At 31.8% G+C, this 14485-nt stretch overlaps 2 protein-coding genes across 2 annotated transcripts; both read right to left on the bottom strand.

Annotated features, from left to right (window-relative positions):
• Positions 1-1406: 1406 nt before the first annotated feature.
• LOC131847004 (glucose-induced degradation protein 8 homolog) lies at positions 1407-6096 on the bottom strand. Its single transcript, XM_059196438.1, has 4 exons — positions 5864-6096; positions 3099-3295; positions 2187-2384; positions 1407-1678 (listed from the first exon to the last, which is right to left on the bottom strand). Exons 1-4 carry the CDS (start codon positions 6015-6017, stop codon positions 1502-1504), a joined length of 726 nt encoding a protein of 241 aa, XP_059052421.1. The 5' UTR covers positions 6018-6096; the 3' UTR covers positions 1407-1501.
• Positions 6097-6790: 694 nt separating this feature from the next.
• On the bottom strand, positions 6791-14411 carry LOC131847001 (akirin-like). Its single transcript, XM_059196433.1, has 5 exons — positions 13962-14411; positions 11177-11364; positions 10243-10368; positions 9700-9784; positions 6791-7998 (listed from the first exon to the last, which is right to left on the bottom strand). The coding sequence occupies exons 1-5, from the start codon at positions 14140-14142 to the stop codon at positions 7988-7990; spliced, it is 591 nt and encodes a 196-aa protein (XP_059052416.1). The 5' UTR covers positions 14143-14411; the 3' UTR covers positions 6791-7987.
• Between the last annotated feature and the right edge of the window lie 74 nt (positions 14412-14485).

Genomic DNA, 14485 nt, shown 5'->3' with positions numbered 1-14485 from the left:
TACATACAAAATCTTAAGACTACTACAGAAAATTTTATTTTGACAACAATTTTACTTTACATGTTTTTTGTTGATCATTTAAACATATTTGTCTATTGTCAATTCTGTACTAAACACTTTAAAAAAAAAGTAAAACTTAAATGTAAGTAAAGTGGCTAATTTTAATCTAATGAATTAATAAACTATAATACATTACATACAATTACAATTATTATAAGTATTTTATTTCAACTTTAAATTTTATCTCTTGACGGAGTAGATATAAAGAGGATTTTGCATAAGCAACTGGAGATTATTAATATACAACATACAATTATCTCTATTCCTAATAAGAAAATACGATTTTATGTTTATTAAGTTACAAAATATTATATGAAGAATAAAGTATCTTAACTTTTTTTTAGTGAGATACCTAGTTGTCATAATTTTAAACCACAAGCATGGAGAAATAATTTTAAAAGCAGTGTACACATGTATGAGATTTTAAAAATTTGTAAGATGACAATAAATTTAATTAGTAGTAAGATTTTTATTGAAAATGAGGTATACTTATTAAAAATAGACATTTTCGATTCGGCAGCTCACTCTAAAGAAACTAATAGATTAAATTGTATTAATTGTTTACATACAAGTAAACGGCTTGATGGGTAGCTGTATATCGCTGGTGTGGAGTATTTGAGCTATACTCGCATACTTCATATAATTTTAACTTCTTTGACAACTCACATAATAATTTCAAATGTTACACAATAGTTGCTCTATTGTGGCTGCTTAACTCTTTTAGCAGACTAAGGATTCAGACGTTTTTATCTACTATCCTAGTTGCTATTCAGATTTGTACAATGAATGTGGTTATTACAAGTGTACAAAATTGTATCTTCATATATCCTAAATTAATATTGGCATTTGGTTGTTTGCGTGGGGTATTTGACGTTCTTCTGTAGGCCAGTGTGCATAATGTTGAGCAACCTTGCAGTAGAGTAATATACTGCAAGAGTAGTTACGCTACTTTAATAAACATCTCTTTGTATCCAATACAAATATGTCGTAAGTCGAGTAAGGGTTGAATGAAGTTGAATCTTAGGTATATCTCAATAAGTCCCAATGTTAACTAAGATTAAAATATTCAGGGTCAATTCACAATTCATTGTTATATTTATAATAAAATAATTATTAACAGAACTGAATAAGAGGTTATTCTTATAGCAGAGACAAACGCATATCTCTACCATCCGAGGGCCGTGGCCGATTCAACATTCCCTATTATCTAAAAAAGCTTCATATTCTTTAATTTTTAAACAAATTATTATTGACTACATTAAACCTGTGCTAAGGTTTAATTGTATAGCGGTTTTCGCCCACTCCCACCACAAATTTAGACTGCATTTGTTAAATGGTTAATCATTGTTGAATCTTCTGGGTTGTTGCTATAAGACCACAAGTATGAAAGCCCTGAAATATATGAGGTATCACATCTATCCTTTCATTTTCAAATTAACATTTACTTTTGTTGTTCTATGGTAGCGTTAGCAAGATCAGTCATTTTTGGGTACTTGATATTATGTTTATCAAGCTCATTCTGGGACCAGAGTATCATTCTTAGGAGACTGCAGAGCTTGGGGTTGGTATACTCCTGATTTTCCATTTTGAGTATTGCCGCATTTAGTTCACTTGCAATCTGCGAGTAGAAATAAAATTTGATCAAAATACTGTTCTGAATATACAAGAATATTTAAACAAAATTATATGTATCTTTACATTCAGAGAAAATTCAAATAGGTTACATTATACTTTTGGTACAATTTACACTAAACTATAATACTATGATGGAAGTGAATGGAAGGCCAGCTAACGTGTATTGAGAAAAATGTGAGACAACAGGTAATCATCTACTTTGCCTTATATAGAAAACGCTACTTGACGGCCTCCATGGTGTTGTTGATGTTGCTTTAGCACACCGTTTTACTTCTGATGGTCGAAGGTTCCACATCTTTATAATTGGTTGGAGAACAAAATGTTAATTATTTATCATACATTTTTTTAGACTGGACCACCCTTATTATTATTATTACGGCATTAAAATACATACTACCTAAATTTTCAACCTTATACCTCATTATTCATTAATAGCGATATTTATATAAAAAATCTATATAAAGAAAAAAAGTATAAAATTTTACAAGTACCTTTTGACTATGGGAAGGTAGGAGTAAATCCGCGAACGGTGATGCATGAGGATCAGGAAACGCTAGAAGTGCTAGTGATCTCTCCAGTTCTGTTAGGGCATTACTATCATTTGCACCAGCTTCAGCTAGTGTTGCACTCGCAAATGCCAGTGCCTCCTCAGCTCTACCTGCCCTTATCAGTTCCAAAAGTTGAAGTTGCTATAAGAAGTAATTAATAGGGTAATTATATAAGTTCCTTGTATATAGTTTTTTTATATATGATAATGGAATGCTGCACCCGCCTGCGGTAACGGTTTACGCTGACGGGGCACCAGTGAAGAATGATAACATGAGCATGAGCTCAGGACAATTAGTCCATCATGACAAATTCACCAAGAATTTATCGCGATGTTTTCTAAGGGGAACGCGTGGAGGTCAACCTGACGTGGTGGATCAATAAGATCATCAGTCCACATTACTAAAAATCCCCTTTCCCCCATGGTTATAATTTTGAAAGTACATTTTTTTTAATCTCCTTGAGGGCTGATTTATAATTTTGTTACAGCATATTAATTAGGTCAAAAGAACTACTATACAATTGATGGTTTTGATTTATACTTAAAACAATAATTAGAAAGCAACAGAAAATATCGTGTCACTTTTTTAAATAAATTTAGAACTGTGTAGAAAACCATTGATAATATTAATTTATGTTCTTAAACCTTCTGTAATATGTAATTAGGTTGATATACTGAGAAATCTTCATTATTCAGATAAACATTTTATATGTATATTACCAAATTACCCGTAACCAAACAAAAAACATGTTTGTATATTCAAAAAGTTTAGAAAAATCATTGTATCTTTACTTTGATTTAATTCATGTCCATTCAAACAACATACTATGAATATTAAAACAAATAAGACACATACCTGTAGATGAAAGTACAGATATCGATCTGTGTCCAATAACTCCGGGTGGAGGGCATTAACCATTGCAATGGCGTCGGGTATGCGACCGTTCTGCACAGCCTCGCGAATCATGATGCGTTCATCGAGAGAGCTGCACAGTGCGGGCTCTTGTAAGCCTGCCTCTTGCTGGAATTTTAGTGCTGCTTCTTTGAAGCCCTCTGTAGTAAAAATTATTAATAATTATGTAGTTTAGAGGAAGGGGATTGTTTAGATTTTTCCACTATTATCCAATCTGTTTTCCAGACCATATTTTTTTTGAAGTCACTTTTTTTTATTTTACTACTCTTTCGAAATGCAGACTCCTCTTAAACTTGAGAGTTCCTGTTGTAAATAAATCTGTATAAATATTATAAAGCGGAACAATTTGTTTGTTTGGAAGCACTAATCTCAGGAACTACTGGTTTGTACTGAAAAATTCTTTACTAATTTACGCTACGACCAATAGAAGCGAAGCATCAGCGAAAAATGTTGCAAAAAGGGGGAAAATTATTCATATTTGAGGGTTCCGTTGCGAGCGCTAGGCGGCAAAGACACGGGCACAGCTAGTGTTATTATAACGAGACTATATGATAATTTCGCCTGGAACCCTTATGGTGAATTAACTATATTGGGCTAACTGGCCTGTTATGGTTATCCTAATATTTTCTACTGATGCTGTTAGCACACCCAACTGCACCATTTCATACTCATTCATCACAAATTGTAAAGTATTGGGTTTTAACTTGGTTAGAGGTTATTGTGAATTAAAAGACATTTACATGTAAGAATCCTGTTTTAATGTGAATAATCTTCTTCTTCTTCTTTAAATTTGAATGGCTTTCACCAAATGAGGTGTCATTTTGCCAACATGATTGTAGTTAGGGAAACAGTGGTGTTGTTTATGGTAAAAATCATATTGTTACTTACATGGATGAGCTATATTTAAGTACCCTAGATATAATTAACATTTTAATAAAAAGCTATGACAGTGATGTTAGTCTATTTGAATAATAAATTTTTATTCTATTCTATTTCACAGATTTCACCTTACAACACAAACAGGGCTTACTAAATCAAGCTTAACTGGTGTCTGAAATATGTGACACAGTCATACTTTTGTAGATAAATTTGTACCTACAAAGTCTACCTTGTGAAAATTGCTAGTAATTCACTCCTTCAGCTAATTTTACAGTAATAATATGAGTATGTGGTTGTCTGTAAAAGTCACTGTGACTGTTCCACAGTCTCATTATTTTTTAAAAAGCCAGTTTAAGTAAGAAATAGATATAATCTTTATTCAAATAAACTTAATATAAGCACTTTTAAACAGTCACATTTTTATTCTACCACTTAAAGAAGGTTACAATAAAAAAACAATGACATACAATTATTTTTATACAACAAAGGGTATTCTGCCTCATTTGGTAGAAGCCTTCATATTAAAGGATGAAGAGGGTGTTGCTTGTAATGGGATCATTAGCTTTTTCTGATAGTGATTTTGTTATAAGTCTCTACATGTTTCTTTATGGAAGCCATTATGGTCGATACCTGATTAATTTACCAAAATTAATTAGTATTTGCCTGATATTTACCATATAATCCATACCATAGAAACCATTAGAATCTACCATTATACACAAGTGCAGCTTGGATAACTATTTAATAAACATGTATGAAACCAAGTTTTGTAAGATTTTTAATCCTAATAAATACTTTGTTGGAATGAATCTATTAATTTCATTTTTATTTATGGTTGATGAAGGGAAACTGTTCGTGACTGCCTGTATACCATTTACACAAAGTAAGTAGAATAGACTATACACTAAAACTAAATGTTGCCACCCGCTTAATTAGCAAAACACCACTGGGCAAAAGATCTGTTTTCTTGTTCTCTGTATGAATTCAATAAGATCACTTTATTTATTATAAACTATAATTATAATATATATATTTATTACACTATTGTATTATGCTAAAACCAGTGGAAATTGCTCTTAGAGAACAAATAAAATATATACTACAATGACACAAGACCTAATGAATGTAACTATTGTTCTATTTTTAAATCCCATATAGTTATAATAATATATATAACCTAACTGTCTGCACTGGCTTCAGGGGTATTGAACAAGAATTTTAAAAAAAAGTTATAAATATTGTGGCTCAGTTTGTACCAGCAATGCATAGCATAGTACATTGTAAGATGAAAAAGTAATTATTATGACGCAACTAAATTATATACGGGTTTATTTTGTATTGAATAAATATTTCATTGCCAATGTTTATCAGGGATATTGTAGGTTTCTATTAGTAAAAGAATTTTTCACAACAGTAGTTTCAGAGTCTATTCAATGGAAACAATCAAAATTTTCTTCTTTATAATATTAGTACAAAAGGGAACATGCATGGTTTCACACACAAAGGATCATAAACAAAATATTATTTGGACAATGTGATGAATATGGATATTGTAAGACAGTATGAGATATATTTAATAGTTTCTTTTAATACCTGCATCAATTACCACAACAGATCAAATAATATTATTAATCCTACATGGATTATTATTATGTACTAAAAACAAACATTTGCCTTACATTTTACAAAATACACAGTAATGTATTGTGCACGACAAAGAAGTAACATCTTCAGGATTTCTTTTATACAACACTAAAATGCATTATTGAGTTTTAAGTGACAACATTACAATAAGGGATAAGGTAGAAAGTGTGAACTTATGTACCTACCTGTGACTAAATAATTCATGATTAGCATGTTCATGTCTGTCCTTGATATCTGCAAGTCATCGGGTTTCTTTCGATCATGATAGTATTTTCTCTCTTCTTTATTAGCGGTAATGTTGGAAATATCGAAACTCATGTTTGCGAAATTGAAAAGCATAAATATATCGTGGAGAGACACAAAAACGGAGAAATATGTTTGTAGATAATGTCATTTCATACTTGTCATTTCAATTAGATAAATGAGCACAGTCATTTCTCTAAATTTTCTGTTAGTTCACAGAGTACGTCAGAGCAGAGGTTAAATTACGTTATAATACTATAGCGCCCCCTATAAATACAAAATGTAGCGTCATGCTTTCCTCTCTTATAATAACACAGCCGAGGTTGAAAATAGGTCTAACAGATATTGGTTTACTCACAATTTTTAACCAACTTTATTCATTTTCAAATAGGTGGCGGACGTACTTGTATATTGGGTGAATTTCATCTACATTCTTAAAAATTTAATAAATTTAACTTTTTTAATAATGTATTAAAGAACCTAATTAAATCCGCGCACCTAAAGAACAAAACATTATCATAGAAAAATACATAATAAATATTGCTATATCTGAATGTTATTCTATGACTAGCTGACCCGCTACTTCGTCTGCGTCATCTTTACCGTAGTTTTTTCAACATTTCCCATTGCAGCTTTGCTACTGTTGATCGTCGCATAATGTTTTTTACTGGTAAAAGGAGTCGTTCAGTACATTCCTCTTCAGTAGAATTTGGCCCACAATCCTCACACAATATTAGGTCAGATGTCGGATGAAAATTATTAGAAAATATAATTCTGTACTATATTCGTAATTAGGAGTCCATCTGTAAGGATTAAATAAAGGAATAAACCTATACAGGTATTTAATTATTATAAATGAAATATAACGCTGGGTGTTTAGCTAATTTATTTCAGTTCTTAAACGCCAATAACCTACTAATAGTGAGCTGATAATACAATTAAAAAAGAAACTATCCTATTTTCATTGAATAATGCTTGGTAACAAATTATATCCCTTTGTATTCAATAAAAAGTTATACTAACAATTAATATAAAACAAAGTCCCAATAATGCACACAGGAGCGCATGCATGCCGCCTTTGTCGTATTCGTCGACACTATCAGTAGTCAAGTACATTATTGAGAAAAAAAATAACTTAAAAATGTAAATAAAGCTAATTTATATTTTTCTAAAAGCCATTTATGTATCAGTAAATGAGTAATTTTAAGAAAAAAATCAGTAATTTATATCAAAGATCATATAAATATGAGTAAATATTATAGAATAGTGAGACAAGTGTTCCCAAACTGTCTGATACATGAGGCCGTCTTGCCATAAGAAAGGACGTGTACATCAATCAACCTGCGGGTACATCGTTTGTAGACAAGAAATTATAAAGTAGCATGATACATATAAACTACAACTATAATTCGACAGTACTAAAAGTAATATAAAATAAAAATTATGGCTAATTACTTCGCAAATGATCCTTGACAACATTTATAACAGGCACTCTGCGTGAATTTATCATTTGTGTTAATTTTATATTTAGAAAATATACAAAATACAAGTTGACACTTGGCTCTAATATTCGTCTATGTGTAACACATATTTTCTTGTTAACGAACTCGTTTTATTATGAAGTATGGCTAAGCCCTAGTGTCGAGTTTCAGCCATTTTCCTTCCACCCACTGTCAATACTCAGTCTATGAACACAATTATCCAGCGAACCTTATCTAAAGCATTAAAAGCTAAATTCTTTTATGTGTGGCATGAACGAAACCGTGGAATTTAACCATGACAATATTGTGATAACAATTCAATACAATTTTTATGGGCATTCATAATCAGAAACAAAAACGAGTTATGAAAATTAGGAAACTATAGTTTATAATACTGTATTCAATATTCACACCAAACTGTTCTATACAGACTCCACAATATTATTTATAGATAAATTCCACAAGCAATCACATATTGTGATTCAATAGGGCACTTTTATCCCCGCATATATTATTCACATATACCAAAATATGTTTGTCTTGATATATTTTGCAGTCTACACCGCGCTGCCATCTTCATTATTATTAGGACAGATCTGTAATGAAATAATTATTACTTTAATTTTAATAGAAATAGCAAACAAGATAAAATATACCTAAGGATCCATATAAAGCTTATATAACTAAAGCATGGCCTTATTATCTCTGATCAATGCGACTGTTGATTGGTAGAAAATGCCATCAGGAATTAAGTCCGCCAAGTATGCATTTTTCTGTGCAAAATAATAAATAAATATCCATAGACACTCAGTATCACCATTCTGGAGACCTTGGCTATCATACCTCTATAACCTGTAATTTTACTGATTTATCTGATCCTATAACTGAAACTGCTTACAAAGCAAGTTGCTTGGTGCCTGAAATGACAGTGACAGAGGTACCCCGTCCACTCAGACGAGTTTTTACATAGTCTTCCTCGGCTAAAGCATGTTTACTTGATTAATAATAACTATTGTCAATCTTTAACATCAGTGCTAACAAAGTTGGTAAGTTTCCAGACATGTTAGTCATGATGAATAAGTAAACATTAAAAATAGTATATCACGCTGCAATAATCAGAAATTATATCACCCATTTGCAAATATAATTTATTTTCATATTTAATGACATACATATGTTTGTGCTTAAACAAGACTTGTTTGCCTTGATAAGAAAAGAAAACCATAGTTTAATATCTTGCGAATTTGCCGTAAACCTAATTCGATTTTGTGTCATTGGGAAAACCAGTGAATATAAAATGAACTATTTTATTATTTTGTGAAAATTTTCTTAAAGGGATAAAGAAATGTAATATTAATTTAGGTTTGTGATTTCAGGTAGCTTTTGGTCATTCCTAATGTAGAATACATATGGATTTACTGGTCTAGCAGTTTAGCACACCATTTTACTTTCGATGGTCCAAGGCTTAATTTCATTTAATTCCTTGCACTAAACAAACATTTGCATTCATGAGTATGATTTGTGACAGCTTGTTTGACATATAAAATAGTAGTGCTGAAGTGAATCTTCGTAAATAAACTGTTTGACTAGAGGCAAACAGTAAGCAGTAACTCATCTCATATGAAGTACATATTGTACTCTCTATTTCACTAGGAAATTCATTTACTAGTAAATATTATGAAGCAATATTCTTTCAAAAATAAAAATTATCTCAAAACCAAACTGAAAGATTCTCTAAGTTTTCAGCCCAACCATCTCCGATATTCGATGAGGTTATATGAATATTTATTATAGTTTAATTTGTATGTAATCTTTGAGATATTAGATAATGTATTTACATAAGCAAATTATATATATTTTGCCTATCGATGTAAATATAATATTTATATGAATATATTAGTATGTGTATATTTGCATATATTATACAGTATTTTTCTTTATTTATATCTTAATATTTATTACTAAATTGCACAGTCCTATTATCCTCATCAGCGCTACTGTTGACTGGTAGAGAACGACATCAGGCAATAATTCTGCCATGTATACAATTTTGTGTGCAGAAGAATAAATAAAAATGATGTTAATCTTATTATTATTATTATTAATATTATAAACGAGAAAGTTTGTGAGTATGGATTCTTTACTGTTTCATGCAAAATCTACTGAAATGATTTTCAAGAAACTTTACAGTAATATAGCTTATACATCAGAAAGACATCTAGGTTATAAATTGGGTATATAGGGTGAAACTGCAGGGACAGCTAGTGATAAAATAATATGTTAAATTATATACTGACAGCTTGGGACGAGATCCTGATGCATATGATGTTCGGCATCCATACCATGGGGCATGCAAGTTGCGGGAGGGGGCCGGCGCTGCACCTGTAAACACATTGATTATGTAAACACTAACTAAAGATCAATAAATACAAAATAGCTTATGTACGTACTAGCATTCAGCATAATAATATGAATATTTATTTTTCCCATTATTATACACAAACAAAATCCTGCCATTTTAAATTTCTTCATTTATATTCCACATCTTTAAAATGCAATGAGTTTTTATACTACATATACAAGACTACTACGTATGCAAGCTGATGCCATTTGAATAAGTTTCAATCCTTGTCTTTTTTTCCAATTGAATGTGTAGAAATTTGTGTGTTATTTATTCTCCCTTTTTGATTTGGGAATGAGATCAATTTTGATCAGTATACTGGAGTGGATGATAGGAAAATGTTAATACAAAAAAACTTGACCTAAATCAGCTGCTAAAATGTCCTACATAATTGATTTTTGTTTTGATTTGAATAGTAGTCAGTAGACTTGTGCAGTACCTGATCAAGGTTGAAGCGCACGAAGGCATCATACTGCTCGGCGAGCTTCGAGCTAAGCGCAGTCTCGTACTCCGCCCGGAGCGCCGCCTCCTGTTCGCGCAGCATCCGCTCGCAGATCATGCGCACCTGTATCATATTAATTTTTTTTTCATATTAAAACCTTAATAGATCTTTATATAGTATAAAACAAAGACGCCGACGCTGTCTGTTCCTTTATATTTTTAAATTACGCAACAGATTTTAATGCAGTTTTCAGCAATAGATATAGTAATTCAAGAGGAAGGTATTTTGTTTAATAGAAGCAGAGAAATTAAAGATTTGTACTGCATTCTTGCGAAGTCAGAACTTTATTGAGTTTTTATACAAACTAGCTGCACCCGCGACTTCGTCTGGGTGGAATTTTACTTTATTTTTCAAAAATAAAAGTAAGTTACTCCTTATTACATCAGCTACCTGCCAATAATAGTCCCGTCAAAATGGGTCCAGCCATTTCAGAGATTAGCCGGAACTAACAGACAAAAATTGTAAAAAATGTTATTTTGGCGTATGTACCGTATTTATATTCATATGCATGTAGTAAAAACCGGTTATGTCAATATTACAAACATAAACTCCAATTTTATTTATATGTATAGATTATTGGTGCTGTTTATATATGGTTAACTGTTGTAAATCAATTTGATCTTTGCCATTACCAAAGCGATGCGAAATCTCACTTCAAGCTAAGTGGTTCGATACAGCCAGAGACATTGGGATAATATGACGATGAATGAATGGTTACATCAATAATGAGCGGTCTGTAGTTGTGAGTTCTATATGAAATGGAAAATTGCATTTGTTTTTATTTACGTGCTCTAAGGTATAACAGTTAAAATATATTAATTCCAGTAAATGTGAGTAATATTATATAATTTCCATAATTAATGTAACTTACCTGCTTAAATGTGAACAAAGCACGATTGTGGACCTTCTGTGTGTTGTGAGTGGAGCGGTGTGGTGGTGAACAATCGCCCTCGCTGCCGCTCGACGAGGAGCAGGACGCGGCCGCGCCGCTCGCGAGTCGCAGTTGTCTGCGGCGTTGCAGCCGCTTGATCTCGTCACATATCTCTTGTGCCATACGCTCTGATAGATAAAAACTAATTTAATAAGGCCGCAATGCAGTATAGTACATAAGTATATATATACACATTTCACTTGATCATTTTCATTGGCGTCATTGCTAGTAAAGTGACCCCATTACTAGCTATGTACCATGTCAGGGTAACCTCCGCACAGTTACCATGGTTACTGTTGTGATAAATTCCTGGGGAATTTATCATGAAGGGCTAACTGACCTCATGGTAATCCTATTATTGTCCAATGGTGCCCCACCAACATAACTGTTAGCACAGACAGGTGTACCATTCCATTATCATCTATAAGAATCCTTTCCATTGAGAGAAGGGGGATTGATAGTAATGTAGTAGTAATAACCCCATTGCAAGCAATGGACCATGTCAGGTTGAACTCCAAATGGTTCCCTTTGGAAACCACCATGGTAAATTGCTACTTGCTAAGATGGGGTAACTGAGCTAACTTCATGCACATTTTGTCACCCTCCACTAGTACACCTCCAGCGTCAAACTTTTGCACAGGCTCATTGCTTCATATTTCATAAATATACTGTTCATGTACAGGGTATTTTTTAAAACTAATTGAAGAATAAACATTTCAAAGTGCTTAGTAACAATATACCATGCCACATGGCTGATATTAGCATTATATTGATATTTTTATGTATTATTGCATTGATAAGTGTTATTAATTAAATATAGTAAACTTAATTATTGTAGAACTTGGTGGTTGAATTCTTTAAATAAAATACTTTAAATTCATAGAGTACTAATTGAATTTATACCGCTAATTGGTAACTATTTTTTTTTATTGGGTTTTTTGGGCTATTGTCAGATGTTCGTAGCACCTGTAGCACTGCAACCTACTTAGATCTATTGTGTTTGCCCTTTTTCAAAGTTCGCTACCTAGACCCGTCAGGGACAAGAATTGATAACTATATAAAATCAATAAATAAATACATCATATTCAAAGTACGAATATAAATTTATGACAACTCTGTATTGTACTCCACAATTACTGACAAAAAAAAATTTTGTCAATCAGAGGTAAAAGTAAGTTACATTAGTTTTCTTTATTCGTAGATTATCTGTAAGAGAACACCATGCAGGTATGCTGCCCCTCATCACAAATTTGTTTTGTTTTTCTATTTACATAACAACTTATATTTAAATTTAAAAGGAGCTTCCCCATTATCACCACTTTACATGGTTTCTCCCTTTAATGACATGGTCTTGTATTTAGATGCAAAACAGGTCAAATGAGTGGTTAAATACAAATACCTTCTATAAACCACTTTTCAGACAAAATAAAGTTATTTGTATTAAAAAATTGAATCAAAAATACAACATATGGAGTCTGTATTTTATTTTCTTTAGGGATGACATTTGGTTTTCAGATTCTTTCATCACATTTGTAATCCTACTACAATAGATATGCCAAGTGTGTTTGTATCAACCCTATAGATCTTTTATTACTGTTTTCTTTAGAAAAGAAGGTAAGCAAGCTACTATGACCTACTATCATAAGCCACCTATTTGGAATGTACATATACTAGAGCTTAGTTTGATCTAACGAAAAAATGTAACGAAACACGGAACCTAGAAATGTACAAATTTTATGTACTACAAAACTGAATCTCTGTACTATATGTATATAGAAATCAACCAAAACTATGCTTAGTGCACCATTTATTTTTATAAAAATAAAATCTATACAAATAATATCATTATTAATTATTTAGTTTTACACAACAATTAAATAAAGTAAGTAATAGTTAGATTAACCTAAAGGATGAATGTTAATAGTAATTACACTATCATTTTTTTAAATATTTGGATGCCTGTATCTAAAATTACCATGCACTAATAATAATGACCAGATTTCGTCACTGAGATGGAGGCTTCATTATATGTTCACATAACTTCTGTTCATAGATTCAGGACAAAAAAAATTTTTTCCAAATAAATGTGACAAATCACCTTTGTTCCATTATAATAAAGACAGCAAAAACTTACTACTCAAATGCAAAGTGCAATAACAGTCAGCAAGAAAATTGACTATGCATATTTAATATATTGTACAGAAAGTATAACAGACGGCAGTTTTTTTATTTATAAGAAGCCATTTCGTTTTGTAAATGTAAAATTTACTAATCATGCAACTTTATTTCATTGTTTGACTACTGTAGCGCGTGTAAAATGACATTGTTTTTTTTCAGCTGAGTGAATAATCATTTGACACCATCTTCGTATCGCCAATTATGAACACGAATAACCGTGGGTTGAAATTTAAATTAGTGCCTCTCTCCTCCCACTTTTCAGTAATATTCACCCTATTGAAACCACAAGCTTGGGATTTAACGCCATTTGTAATCAAACAAAAAAATAAAACGGTAAGGAAAAATCCACCCAACAATTTGCGCCCATCGACTATCTCGCTCTGACATAATAAAATTATGCATGGTAATAACGAAACAATGGCGATAGATAATACAGCTGATTAGTACATACAAATTTCAATTAATTTTTAACTAAAAATACTCCTAATATACTTACGGAACAGAGCTACTAGTTATTCAAACAGGTATTATACGTTTATAAACAAACCTGGGGTCAGTTTTGCAGGTGCACTGACGGACTCGCCAAATGTTGAAGGTCTACTTTCAGACATTTTAAGACCTGGACTTGTATTTGCACTTGCAGCATATGGAGCACATCTCCGCCTTTTAGCAGGCATTTGCGCCATGGACTCCCAGTCCAAATTTCTTTTGAGAGTTGCACACGCCATTTTCTTTTTACGCCCAACGACTGTCCTCTATCTACTCGATACAATAGTTATTTGGAATTTCGACTTTTTCTCACTGAATCAGTAAAACAGAAATAATATTAGTATTTAATAAAAACCACCGAATTAAACTAAATGTAATTAATTAGAAACTTTTAACTTAAAGGATTTCTACAAATAATACAGATTATTTTACGCCGTTCGTTCAGCTTGTTCCAAAACCAAAAAATCCGGTAGCGACACTTTTCACTCTGTTCAATTTATTTTGACATATTGTTGTTCTAAAACAGTGACACCAACATTACCAACGAAAGTCATAGAGAATAACGTACGGTTCAAGTAAATA

Source organism: Achroia grisella, unplaced genomic scaffold (assembly GCF_030625045.1).
Source record: "Achroia grisella isolate CSIRO2021 unplaced genomic scaffold, CSIRO_AGI_Agris_v1 utg515, whole genome shotgun sequence".
Lineage (NCBI taxonomy): Eukaryota > Metazoa > Arthropoda > Insecta > Lepidoptera > Pyralidae > Achroia > Achroia grisella.
This window is presented reverse-complemented; position numbering and strand designations above follow the sequence as displayed.